The 13,557-nt window shown below is 46.9% G+C and overlaps 1 protein-coding gene across 3 annotated transcripts in view; it reads right to left on the reverse strand.

The window, feature by feature from the left end:
- HPCAL4 (hippocalcin like 4) overlaps positions 1-13,557 on the reverse strand; it is a 43,379-nt gene that overhangs the window by 3,475 nt on the left and 26,347 nt on the right. For 2 of the 3 annotated variants that reach the window (XM_083511705.1, XM_083511703.1), the window contains exons 2-3: positions 1,127-1,296; positions 233-448 (exon numbers count right to left, since the gene is read on the reverse strand). In XM_083511705.1, the coding sequence (XP_083367831.1) occupies positions 233-448; positions 1,127-1,288 (378 nt within the window). In that variant the 5' untranslated portion in view covers positions 1,289-1,296. Of the gene's footprint in view, positions 1-232; positions 449-1,126; positions 1,297-7,323; positions 7,471-13,557 lie in introns of those variants that run through there. The other variant, XM_083511704.1, reaches the window with a different exon arrangement.

Here is a 13,557-nt window from a genome sequence, read left to right on the forward strand (position 1 = left end):
GAAAAGAGCTTACCTGGCTGTCTACAGGAGGCTTCCTATGTAGTGCTCATGCCCCAAACGTGTTTTTGTCAACTTAGGGCCCTCCAGAGGTTTTGGACTACAACTCTCATCAGCCCCAGCCAGCCCTAACATCTGGAGAGCGTTGGGTTACCAAAGCCTGCACTATATTAATCTAATCCACCAAGACTGTGGAAGAAACACATCCACAGAGATTGCTAGCATTCTCCCATACCTCAATAATCTCCAGCATCTCCAAGCGTGTTATCTTGCCGTCTCCATCCAAGTCGTACATCTCAAAGGCCCAGTTCAGCTTTTGCTCAAAGCTTCCCCTGGAGGTGACTGAGAGAGCGCAAATGAACTCCCGGAAGTCGATGGTCCCATCCCCGTTCTTGTCAAACGTGCGAAATGCATGCTGGGCAAACTTGGAGGCATCGCCGTAGGGGAAAAACTACAAGGAGATAAGATGGGATAAGAGCAGCCATGAGAGCGAAAGCAGCTAGCAGCAATCTGGGAGGCCAGTGGGCAACAGCCGGGCAAAGACTTGGCATAGGCCACCTATATTGGATTCAAGCCTTTTCCAATTTAAAGCCTAGATGGGAAAGCTCTGCTTACAAGCTGCACCAGCATCAGCTGACAATGGCAAGGCAACATTGCAGAAAATATCACAAGCAGGTTGCAGAATTCGTGCTCTGCTCTTTCCCCTATTGTATTCATGGTGCAATTTCCCAACGTGGAGATCACAGAATCATAGAATTGTAGGGCTGGAAAGAACCCCAAGGGTCATCATGTGCAACACCCTGTAATGCAGGAATCACAGCTTAAGAATCCTTGACAGACAGACATCCAAACTCTGGTTAAAAACCTCCAATGAAGGAGAGCCCACCATTGGAAAAGTCTGAGGTTTCATGACATTATTGCAGCTCAGAGACACATTCCAGCCTGGCAAAAACAATGAGTGTGTGGAGGAAGGCCACATTCAGTCGCTGGGAGGGCCTGAGGGTCCCTGTCTTGTGGGAACAAGCTTTGCTGCTGTGCCAGGCTCAGACAGCAGGAGCTCAACAAGGCCCACCAAGGCAGCCTCTGCATCCTTGTACAAACCACGGACTCCATGCCACCGCCACCATACCTTGATGTAGAGTTGCTGGAATTCCTCCAAATTGAGGATGCCCGTGGGGCAGTCCTTCAGGAAGCCCTTGTACCACTGCTTCAGCTCTTGCTCATTGAACTCAGTGCTCCTCACCAGGTCGTCCAGCATCTCTGGAGCCAGTTTGCTGTTGTGTTTGCCCATTGCTGGTTCTGGAGAAAGAGCGACATGTCATCAGCGACAGTAAACCCCTTGCCTATGTGCAACAACAACAACAACAACAACAACAACAACAACGGCATGTTATTCCCTTGTTTGGCCCTCTGCCACCACTTCCCTTCATCAGGGGACTCACAGCATCCACTGGAGAAAAACATACATTGTCACACAGCTCTCCCCTCCATTTCTCTCCCCCTTGACCTATCAACCTACATATTGCAGGCAGGGCCAGATTAAGACATTTTCCTGCCTGAGGCAAAGGACAAGATGGCATCAAACATCTTTCCTGTATACGGAGAATGACTGATTCATTCCTCAGTACAAGCATCCTCAACTGCACCTGCAGCAAGCAGGCTAGTTTTTGGGAGGGGCGGGGGGTGCAGGACACGTGATGTATACAGCACTGCCCGCCAACAAAGAGGAATAGCTAGAGACAGCCTCAGGGGAAAAGTTGGGGGTCTGCCATTGCTGCCCTTCCAGGGACTGACACCTGAGGTGGTTTCCTCCATTTGCCTAATGGCAGGACTGGCCCAGACCACAAGGAAAGCCACCAGCTCAAAAGAGGGTGCTATTCCCCCCCTCCATGACTTCCTGTACAGTTTAACAGGCGGCCTATTTTGGCAGAGATGACGAATCCTCCATCGCCAGCGAGGGCTCCCACGCAGCCTTGGCACTTCTTCGCTAGTTCACTCTGAACAACAGATGGCTGACGGGAAGGCGCTCGCTTCTGCCATCCTTGCATGGGGCTCTCTCTCCATTTCTTCCCTTGGAAGTTAGCTCAGAAAAAAAAGCCCCTGCTTGGATGAGTCTCTCTCTCACTCGTGACAAAGGCGGCCTTTTGTGCACTGTTACAGCACGACACACACGCGCCATCCAATGTACCATACACGGAAAGCACTATTATGCCGCTTTCAAGCGTCACGGCATCCTCCGAAGAATCCTGGGAACTGTAACTTGTTACAGGTGCTGGGAGTTTTTAGGAGACCCCTATTCCCCTCACAGAGCTACGATTCCCAGAGTTCCCTGTGAAAGAGGGATACAAGTCACACTGGAAATTGTAGCTCTGTGAGGGGCATAGGGTTCTTTGGGGGAAGCTATGGCTGTGGAATGGTAGTTCTTTAGATGAATGTCTGTTTCGTGTGGCTGATTCTTATGTAAGCAAGCATCAGACTGCAGCCCTGATGGTGCCCTTAGCGTTCACATGTGCAGTAATGCAGTTCTGCCCTGAACCAGCGCCTCCCATTGCAGCTTTCTTCCAACCTGTCTCCCTCCTCTGCTGCCCTCATCCCGCCCCCCAGCAGCCTTGGCAGGCAACAGGTTGGACAAGGCTGCAGTACAAAGATAGACACGAACCAATAGCCTGACTTCGTAATTGGAGTTTGTGTTTTGAAGAAGGTGTCAAAAGCCTGGAAACGATGCCTTATGAGGAACGGCTAAGGGAGCTGGGCATGTTTAGCCTGGAGAAGAGGAGGTTAAGGGGTGATATGATAGCCATGTTCAAATATATAAAAGGATGTCATATAGAGGAGGGAGAAAGGTTGTTTTCTGCTGCTCCAGAGAAGCGGACACGGAGCAATGGATCCAAACTACAAGAAAGAAGATTCCACCTAAACATTAGGAAGAACTTCCTGACAGTAAGAGCTTTTCGACAGTGGAATTTGCTGCCAAGGAGTGTGGTGGAGTCTCCTTCTTTGGAGGTCTTTAAGCAGAGGCTTGACAACCATATGTCAGGAGTGCTCTGATGGTGTTTCCTGCTTGGCAGGGGGTTGGACTCGATGGCCCTTGTGGTCTCTTCCAACTCTATGATTCTATGAAAAGGTGGAGGCAGGTGACCCCCTTGCTCACATCCCCCTTCCCCACCTGCTCAAGCAAAGGAGATGCAAAAGCCTTCCCTTCCCTTGCCAGTTAAATTCCCCTCTGTCACTTCTCTCTTGGTGCCAAGCAACTGACGAGGGCACACTTCACATGTTTGCCCTCCCCTCTTGCATTTCAAGAGATAGCTATTTTGTTGACCTTCAGGGAAATCAAAGGCTGGGAGGAGAGATTCCATCCTCCGGTTCAGTTTTTGCTCTTGAAGGCAGCTGGGATCAGAAGTGCTTCCGTGCAGCAGTTTAGAGGCATACAGGGTTGTGGTTGTTTGCTGCACTCACACAACCTTGTCCTCATAAAATTGCCATCCCATACCCCCCCGCCCCCATTTAATCCAAATCTAGGTTGTCACTGGTTTGCTTTTGTTATTGTCGTTTTTTTTACTTATCAAATCTTCCATGAAAATGGTAGATCCAGATCAAATGGGGAAATAACATACATTTTGCTGAGAAAAATGTGATATGGACACAGCAAAGCTTGCATGCAGGAGCAGCACTAAGCACACAATAAACTGTTGTGTGGTGAAAAAGGTGTGCCAGCCAGCAGAGAAGAGTGGGGTGATATGGCCGGAGACCCTAGCAGGAAGCCCAATTCTTTCTTTGTCACTGCCCAGCTATTACATCCACACAAATCCATGTATCCATGCAGCCTTCCATACGCACAAGAGGAGGAGAAGTGGGGGATATTTTCTGCAGAGAAAGGTTCACATAAGAGCCCAGCTGGAGCAGATCAAAGGCCTGGTTCTGCATCCTGCTTCCGACAGTGGCCAGTCAGAACCCCCCAGGAAGGCCAGAGGCAGCCCTTGCCTTACCATTCAGAGGTAGGTTCCTTCTGAACATACCAGCTGCCTCGTCCTGAGGCTGTGTCCACACTAGGGCTTTAATGCATGCACGGGCCAATTTTCCCATGTGCGCATTTGTGTGCCATCATGCACCCATGAGTGCTTTCAATCTTGATGTTTCCAGTTCACATTGCATTTTTTGTATTTATTCCTTCTGAAGGACCCTAATTAGCACAGGAGTGGCCGGTCCATCCTGGGGTGTATTGGGGCTGTGTGCTGTTGTCCACCCCCCCCCCTGAGTTCCAGCCCCTTTGCAGATTGAGTAATTGAAAATTGGTCACATCTCTATATACTTATCGCCAGAAAGATGGCTCACCTCCCCCACCTCCGCACTCTAAGTCTGTGCTGCTCTCGCTTGTTTGCACACATGAAGCAAATCTTATGGTTTGGGTTTTTTGTAAAAAAAATAAACAAACAGCTGTTTTGTGCTAGAGCAGTTTTGCAAGAAAGAGCTTTTTTTATAATACAGAAATACATTTTTATAATACAGAAATAAAAGAAAATTGTCATGCATGCAGCATCCTTTCCTTTGGGCTGATGGAAACAAAATGGTATTAGGCACCTAGCGAAATGTCACAGCACACATCAAACCCACCCACCCACCCACCCTGCATTTCAGTCTCTGATCATGAAAGGGAGGCTTTGCAGCTCTGCCTGTAGATGCCCTGGGGCATGAAACCTGGGAACGTCTGCATGCAATGTATATGCTCTAACCACTGAACCATAACACCATTCTGTAGAGTTATCACAACTAGCAGCCACTGATAGTCTTAACCTCTATGAAGTTGTGAGCCTCTGCCATGTCCCATTCCTCCCCCCCCCCCCCCACAACTGCTTTCTAAACAAAAATGCTCCAAATGTTGTAGGTTTTGCTTATGGTGCAGCTGAAAGACTGCTGGGTTTGGAGGTGGGCACGCACGGTTTAATTTCCAGATCAGGAAGCCTGAAAGCTCACATCTGTTTTGCCACAACAAAATGGGACATGCATTTTAAAGGGCTCTGAAAAGCTCTATAGGTGACATAATGTGTTGCGCTGTATTCCACCTTAGGCAAAATGTTACATATCTGTATAATACACACAGGCACACACTTGTGTGAATAAACAGATATTTCGAGAAGAGGGTCTCCTTACTTCCAGACTGAGGAAGAGCTCTGTGTAACTGAAAAGCTTGCAGCTACATTGCGAACCTTTGCCAGCCCAAATAACGGCTCTGTTCCACCATCTCTGTAGATTTTGCTCTAACAGACCAAAATAGCTACCTCTTTTGATTAACAATAAAGAGATTATGAATAACAGCTTCCCTTTCAGGCTTTTCTGAACCCCCCCCCCCCGGCTCCTTCACTGGGGTGTTATGTTCAGGAGGAGATTTGGGGCAGAGAAGAGAAGGGACAAGCATTTCAATACCCATCCTTGCTACACATAGCAACGGGTGCTGAGGCTGCCATGGCAACAGCTGCACTGTAGTGAAATTGTTCCTAGCAGCAGCAGCAGCAGCAGTAGAGCACATCCCTGAAGCTACCAGCCAACTCTTTCATCCTTGCATGTCTCCCCATTTGTTTCCCCCATCTTCCTTCCACAGACCTTATTTGATTCAGCCAAAAAAGGCCCCCTGCCCTCCGCACAATTAAGCCATTTTTTTCATTTTCTTTTGAAGGAAGAACAGAAATAGAAGCGAGCAAAAGCATTCTGATCCCACCCTGCAAGCAGTTATTATGTTACGCCTTCTCTATGACCCTCAAGCACGGCTTGTCTCCCCACATTCTAAAACCAAGCTGCATCCAGCTGATATGTATTTTGGTGCTCGTGTCACACGAAAGGGCTGCCCAACAGCTGCATACAGTATATTCTCATTCTCCCTCTTTCAAACAGGGATGGGGAACCTGCAGCCCTCCAGCCAGCCCCAGCCAGCATGACCAAGGGTCAGGGAAGCTAGGAATCATTTTCCAATGGAGGGCCAAAGGTTCTCTACTCTTGTTCTTTAAAACAAAAGCAAAAACCTGTTCAGGCAGCAAGTTCAAGAGACGAAGAGGAAAATCAAACCCACCGGCTATTTTGCGCCAGATATTACTGGTGAGCTGTAAGGGTTTTGTATTGGAGTGCAAACAAGAAATACATGGAAGGGAGCACCTGTTTCCTTTTCAACAGGGCAGCCTTCCCCAACCTGGTGCCCTCCAGATGTTTAAGACAGCCACTCCTAGCGACCCCAGGTAGACAAGAGTTGCAGTCCAAAACACCCAGAACATGCCAGAAGGCTGCAATAGCTGGTGTTGCTTCAAGGTCATGTCACTGGGCTTGTCTGCATGGGAACATTCAGAAGAGGGAATTTTTATCTTCCTTCTCCCCTTTTGCTTCTCTCTGCTATTAATCAGACAAGATTAAAACGAACCCAGTAAAACTTGGGAGGTAAATGCTGCATTTTTCACTCTATTTCTAAATGTGGTCGAGGATAAGACATTTCCCTTGAACTCATGATTCTACTCTGTTTCTCTAAATTCTTCTGCTTTGTTGACAAATAAGCTAAGTTGTGCTTCCATGGCAAGAACCCCTTGGCAATAACAGCTGTGCTGGCTGGGGCTGATGAGAATTGTCCTCCATAACATCTGGAGGGCATCAGCTTGGGGAAAGGCTGATATAAATGTTGCCAATATTTTTGGGAGCCAAAATGAAGGTGAAACTGGCCAAAAGAAAATATAGGTTTGGGGGAGCATATTTCAGAACAGGAGGCATCAAACTGAGCATTTTGCCGTCTGCTGGAAATGGAAAGGAGGGTGACTTCTTTAAGCCAGCCTTCTCCAACCTGGCACTCTCCAGATGTTTATGGACTTCAACTACCATCAGCCCCAGCATCATTCAACTGTGCTGTCTGGGGCTGATGGGGGCTGTAGTCCAAGCTGAAGCCAATCATGATGGCCCTCCAGAGAGAGTCTCTCAGCCATATGCAGCAACGACACTACAGACACCACAGCCGAAGACATTTCATTCCCTGTGATGATGCTCAAATCTCTCTCTCTCCCTCTCTCGCTCTCATCTCACACAACACACTTCTTCCCAGGGTCAGACACCAATTCCTACCTTCGTCAACACCCAGCCATGGTAGCACCCAAAGCAGACAACTTCACCTTGTTGCATGATAGGTCTGACCCAGAGAATGTAGTGCCCACATTTCTGGACTGCAGACAGGGAAATCCTCTCACTCCCCCAAATTAGCACCACCTGGATGCACCCAGTTTGAGAAGGAAAAAAGTCCTCTGGTCCTGCAGCACACAAAGGCCACTATACACAATGGTTGTATTTTTTCCATGCTCTTACCTTGCTTATTGCCACACGTGCCTCTGTCTATTTCTTTCTCGCAATGCACCAAAGCCTCTACTGTGAAGCGAAGGCAGAACCAACAGCTGGGGTGTGAATGCAGATTTGCGGCTGGACTCAAGGAATCTCTGTCTAGTGTGTGAGCTGCAGAAATTTGCCTCCCTTTCTGGTCGACACACAGCCCTTCTATGCTGGCTGGGACAGGGGGAAATTATTTGCATAAGAGAACAGGAAACCTGTTGTAAAGGAGGCACCATTTGCATGACCCTCTCAGATGCAGAACTTAGCCTGGGAAAGGTGGCTTTTTGAGTTACCTTGAAAATAGAGCAGGGGTGGGGAACCTGTGCCCCCCCACTGACCCTCCAGCGCACATCAGCCTCAGCCAGGGATTATGGGAGTTGTAGTCATGCAACATCTGGAGGGCCACAGATGTTCTCCACCCCAGGAGAGGGTGAAATGGCACCAGTGGATTTCAAAGGTGCTCCTCTTAATGCTCACAAGCTGATCACGCCGTCAAAAGCTGATCAGCGTTGACATTGGTCCCTTTAGCTGCACTAGGGAATCCTGATGTGGAATTCCCACCATGTCTTTACCTGCCCCATCACCTGATGTCACACTTGATGCCAGTTATTGGGCAGGTGGCTGTGATTGGGGGTGGGGGACAGCCTCATGAGCCTAATCAACTGGAAGTCAATATCCTACTGCTGTTTTAGGAGCGGGAGAAGTGAGGCACCATTTTGAAGAAAATCTACTTCTGTTCAAAAAGGGATTATTTGTCCCAGTTCTAATGTGTAGGTTAGGCGAGGATGAAAGATATGGGATGCTGGAGAGTGGGATGGGGCAAGAGGCACAGAGCTAGCACACGCACACATTACGGCAGGGCAGAAAGCTCTGCGAGGTCCGGAGATTTTACACCTAAGCACTGTACATCCTATCTGAGCTCTCCTCTGAATCCTAAGCCTTAACCTGTTAGATGTTTTCTCTGCAGTCATGAGGGGCAGAAACTTAAAAGCAAAGAAACAAACAACCAGAATAACAGAATTGCACAGCTGGAAGGGGGCCCCCTGTGTTGCAGAAACCACAGCTAAATAATCCCTGACAGATGGTCATTGAACCTCTGTTTAAAAACCCTCTAATGAAGGATGGTCCACCACCTTCCGTGGGTGTCCATTCCACTGTCGAATAGCTCTTACTGTCAGAAAGTCCTTCCTAATGTTTAGTCAGAATCTAATTTCTTGCCATTTGAATCCATTGGTTTGAGTCCTACCGTCTGGAGTAGCAGAAAATAGTCTTGCTCCAGATCCCGGGAAAAGTGACCATAACCCTTACTTCTGCAATCTGTGTGGGCAGCGCTGGATTTAGGGAAGTGCTAGAGTTTCCCCCTACAGGGCACCAAGACGAGGGGGTGCAAAATGATCATTATTATTATCAAACCTATATTTATATGGGTACCTACTCTAAGTTAGGGGGTGCCAATTTCTGTCCTTGCTCAGGGCACCCCTGATGTGGGGCTGCCCTTGAATAGGACTCAGAAACTTCAACTGGTCCAAAGTGCAGCGACCAGGTTAGTGGGTGGTGCTCTATTTAGATCTCAGATAACCCTTGTTTTAATACAGCTGCATCGATTGCAATTCAATTCCAGGCCCAATTCAAAGTGTTTGTATTAAAGCCCTCCAAATATCTGAAAGATTGTCTCCTTCCCTACAGACCCCCTTGGGTGTTAAGATCAGCAAAGCTGGCAGTTCTGCTGCCCTCAGAAGTTCAGGAGTGGCGGCGGCTTGGAATAGGGCCTTCTCTGTGGCAGCCCCTAATTTGTGGAATGCCCTCCTCACAGGAGTGTATCTGTCTTCACCCTGGCCTTTGACACCTGAAATCTACATTTTTGGGACCCACTCTATTTCTGTTTTTAATGTTGCATTTTAAATTCTAGGTTGACTATGAATTCCTTACATGTACCAGAGTTGCTACGTCAGATGCAGAGGTAACAACCAAGAGTGACAACCCTCAATGACAAGGGGGGAGTTGGAGAGTTTGCATCAGATCAGAGGAGAGACACGGCTGAATGTGGCCATCCCCAACCTGGCGTCCTCCAGCTGTTTTGGCTACATTTCTCATCAGCCCCAGCCAAACATCTATGGTGCATCAGCTTAGGGGAGGCTGGCTTAGAGAAACCATTCTGCCCCATCTGCAACAGTAGAACAACACGGATCTGCCTTGCAGAGGTGTTGTAAGTAAGGATGGAAGGATCTGTCAGTTTCCTTTTTCTCTGTTTCTCATTTTTCAATCTTACATGCACTTCTCCTGGTTTATGCAGCAATTTCTGAAATTTCTTCTTTTTTCAAATCCTCATGGAAATTCTTCAGCATTTTAGTGCAAATTTCTCCCAACAAATACATTTTTGCCTACAGCTTTAACTTACATAATTTTTGCAAGCAATTTCTCCTACTATAATGCATTTTGTATGTTGTTTTCACTGATATTATATTCATTTTTATACCCATCTCTCCCTAATATATGCATTTTTGTAATCATGGGTTAGTTAGAGAATTGCATTGCAAAATTCGGATATGTGTGAATTTTGAAGGGTGGTTCTGTATTTTGATTCTCATGCTGTTTTGGAAAGTGTGAATTTGATACATTTGGTTTTATAATGAGAGCTGAGGGCTTAGCCACACTTCCTTTTGTCCTGCTGCTTTCCCCTACTCTTTAGTGCTCAATCACAGCAAATGGCAATTTGTGTTTTCTCCGGATTGACAGTTGCTCTGATTTAGAGCTAAAGAGCAAGTTTTCCCTGGGAAAGGAGCAGGACATGGGGCAAACCACTGGAACCCATGCTTTCTAGGTACCAGACAAGCAGAGGTTTGGATGAGGCCTGAATCGAATTTCTCCCTCATCCGTCACTGTAAGGATTACAAGATAATGCATGGACATTTTTAAGGCATTATACAAACACCAAAGATTATGTTTTCTGCCTCTTTTGTTTGCTGGGACCCTGTTCTGAGAGGAAGAGAAACTTCCTCAACATCCACCTGTGGAGGGAAATAATTTATTGAAGTCCTTCCACTCTCCCTGTGCCTGTGCCTGGGAAAAGCCCTTAAAGTAATCTTCCCCATTTCATAGAATCATAAAATTGTAGAATTGGAAGGGACCCGCATATGTCCTCTCGTACAGCCCCCTGCAATGCAGGAATCTCAGCTAAAGCATCCATGAGAGATGGCCACCCAACCTCTGTTTTTAAACCTCCAAGGAAAGCGAGGCCACCACCTTCTGCGGGAGACCATTGCGCAGTTGAACAGCTCTTAACTGGTCAAATGTTCTTCCTGATGTTTAGTCGGAATCTCCTTTCTTGTAACTTGAATCCAAGTCCTTGCCTCTGGAGCAAGAGAAAACAAGATTGCCCCATCTTCCATGTGGCAGCACTTTAGATATTTGAAAATGGCTCTCATATCTCCTCTCAGTCTCCTCTTATCCAGGCTAGACATACCCAACTCCCTCAACCATTCCTCTTAAGGCTTAGTTTTGAGACCCTTGATCATCTTAGCCGCCCTCCTATGCAGATGTTCCAGCTTGTCAATAGCCTTCTTGAATTGTGGTGCCCAGAACTGGACACAGTACTCCAGCTGTGGCCTGATCAAGGCAGAAGAGAGTGGAACTATTACTTCCTTTGATCAGAACACTATACTTCTGTTGATGCAGCCTAAAATAGGTAAAGGTAAAGGGACCCCTGACCATTAGGTCCAGTCGTGACCGACTCTGGGGTTGCGGCGCTCATCTTGCTTTATTGGCCGAGGGAGCTGGCGTACAGCTTCCGGGTCATGTGGCCAGCATGACTACGCCACTTTTGGCAAACTAGAGCAGCGCACGGAAACGCCGTTTACCTTCCCACCGGAGCGGTACCTATTTATCTACTTGCACTTTGACATGCTTTCAAACTACTAGGTTGGCAGGAGCAGGGACCAAGCAACGGGAGCTCACCCCGTCACGGGGATTCGAACCACTGACCTTTCAATCGTCAAGCCCTAGGCTCTGTGGTTTAACCCACAGTGCCACCCGCATCCCTAGCCTAAAATAGCATTAGCTTTGTTTGCTGCTGCATCACTGTTGGCTCATGCTAAGTTTGTGGTCCACTAAGGCACCTAAATCCCTTTCACGTGTACTCCTTGGCAAGCCAGGTATCACCACATCTTATAAGATGATTCTTTACTATGCGATAGGAGCCCCTCATGCACCCAGGTTTTATGCAGCATCTATATGATGTCAATCTCATCAAAATGCCAGCCTGCATCTCTCTCTTTCCCCACCCTATTTAGCCTTTATGGGGGAAATCCATGCCTGAGGTGTATCTCAATAACTTGTTCACAGTACTGAGCCCCCACCTGCAAGCACATCCTGCCCACCTCCAAAATCTCCCCCCCATCCCTGCTTTTCTTGCTCATGTTTCTAACTGGTCTCAGGCAACTTCCTCAGGAGTGTTGCTAGGTCATGAAAGGACGTGGGACTCAGCCAGTCTATAACACACATTTGCATAACATGCATATGCTAATTTTTTATGTAAGGATGCACATATAAACTGATTTTCAGCTTATATTTAAAGTGGGCGGGGTCAGACAATCCTAGTGCAAAAGGCCCAGGGCTCAGGTCCTTGCCTAACAACACCCCTACCACTTCCTCTTTAGATTTAAAGCAAAAAATACTTTGCTCCGGCCTGCTACCCTCCCCTTGGAGGTGGATATTGCAAAGTGGTGGGCTTTTATTCTGGAAGCTGCTGTTTGGCCACCTCCCATTTCCCCATCCTATTCCCAGTGGCAGATCTTGGGGTCTTAAAATTCAGCGGCACCCTGTGCAATGCCAAAATTCAGCGGTCCACCCCACCTCTCACCTTCCATTCTACATCATGGTTGCAGCACCCCCTGTGGCGCCCCTAAGGCTCTGCAGCCACTGTGACCGAACCAGTCACACTCTCCTAATCTGCCTCCGCTATTTCCCTATTTGCGGAGAAGGGAGTCCACCTAAGGCAGCTGCCCTCCTAAGCATTCTTGCGCAGAGGTCCCACAAAATCAATGAAAGTTTCCTCCAAGCAAACCTGCTGAGGACAAGATTGCCTCTAGGAGAATGGAGACCAACAACCTTTCAGTAGTGAAAGGAGAAAGTCCAGTTAGCCCCAGTCATATGTGCTAATAATAAACATGAGCCACAACCCACTGGGAAGTTCTCCTGCACAGGCTTATTTGAAATGAATGAGAGAAATTGTGAGCTCAGAGGCACACCAAGATTTCTTCCAAGGTTAGAGGACTGAACCCAGAGCTCCAAACCCCATACTTCTTCCTTTCACATAAATGCTTGATCCCTTACGAAACCCCTCACAAGTATGACTGTGGGTTCTATTTTGCAGAGGACTGGTCTTTATTTGATGCCTGCTACTCTGGTCTTAGTTCTGGCTTGTAAATACTCACCTATGGTGAATAAGACAAACCTCTGGGAGACCAGGGCTGCTTCCAAGCAGAGAAGTGTTTTGCGTTCGAGTAAAACTTAAGATATTGACGGATGCTAAAGAAGGAGTTGGACCTGCCCTGCCAGACCCCTAAACTTTGTTGTGAACCATCTGCTTTTTGCTGGCTGAGGGAATGGTTGTCTCTTGGAAGCACTGAAGTGTTGGATAATGGCAGATGAAGTTGATGGACTAGATGGAATTGGCGGAAAAGACTGGCAAGATCCGAGACCAGGGAGAAGAGTCGGTGGAAGAAGACTGGGGAAAGTTTAAAGATTATGTATAGAAATATTGTAAAATTGATGAATGTTAGAAGAATGTTGGAATGAAGTTATATGGCTTCAGTAGAAATGTTATAAGGAATTAAGTATAAATAAATAGAGTATTAAAGGAAAATAAGGTTAAAATGTGTTAAGATAATTATAGGATAGAAAACAGGGGAAGATGGATAGGTATTGGAATTAAGTATAAATAGATTAATTGAGCTTTAAAGGGAAAAATATGATTAGAATGCGTTAAGATAATTATAGGATAGAAAACAGAGGAAGATGGAAAGGAATTGCTGAAACAATTAACAGAAGTGGAATACAAAAAGGGAGGTGTGAGGAGGCCGAGGAAATAAGGGAAAGAAAGAGAAGATGTTGAAATTGAAATTTTAAATGATTTTTGTTTTGTTCTGTTTTGTCTTGTTTGTTTCTTTTATTATGTTTGTTTGTTTGTTTTGTTTATTATTATTATTATGTATT

This window comes from Podarcis liolepis (assembly GCF_965112155.1).
Source record: "Podarcis liolepis genome assembly, chromosome: 7".
Taxonomy (NCBI): Eukaryota; Metazoa; Chordata; class Lepidosauria; order Squamata; family Lacertidae; genus Podarcis; species Podarcis liolepis.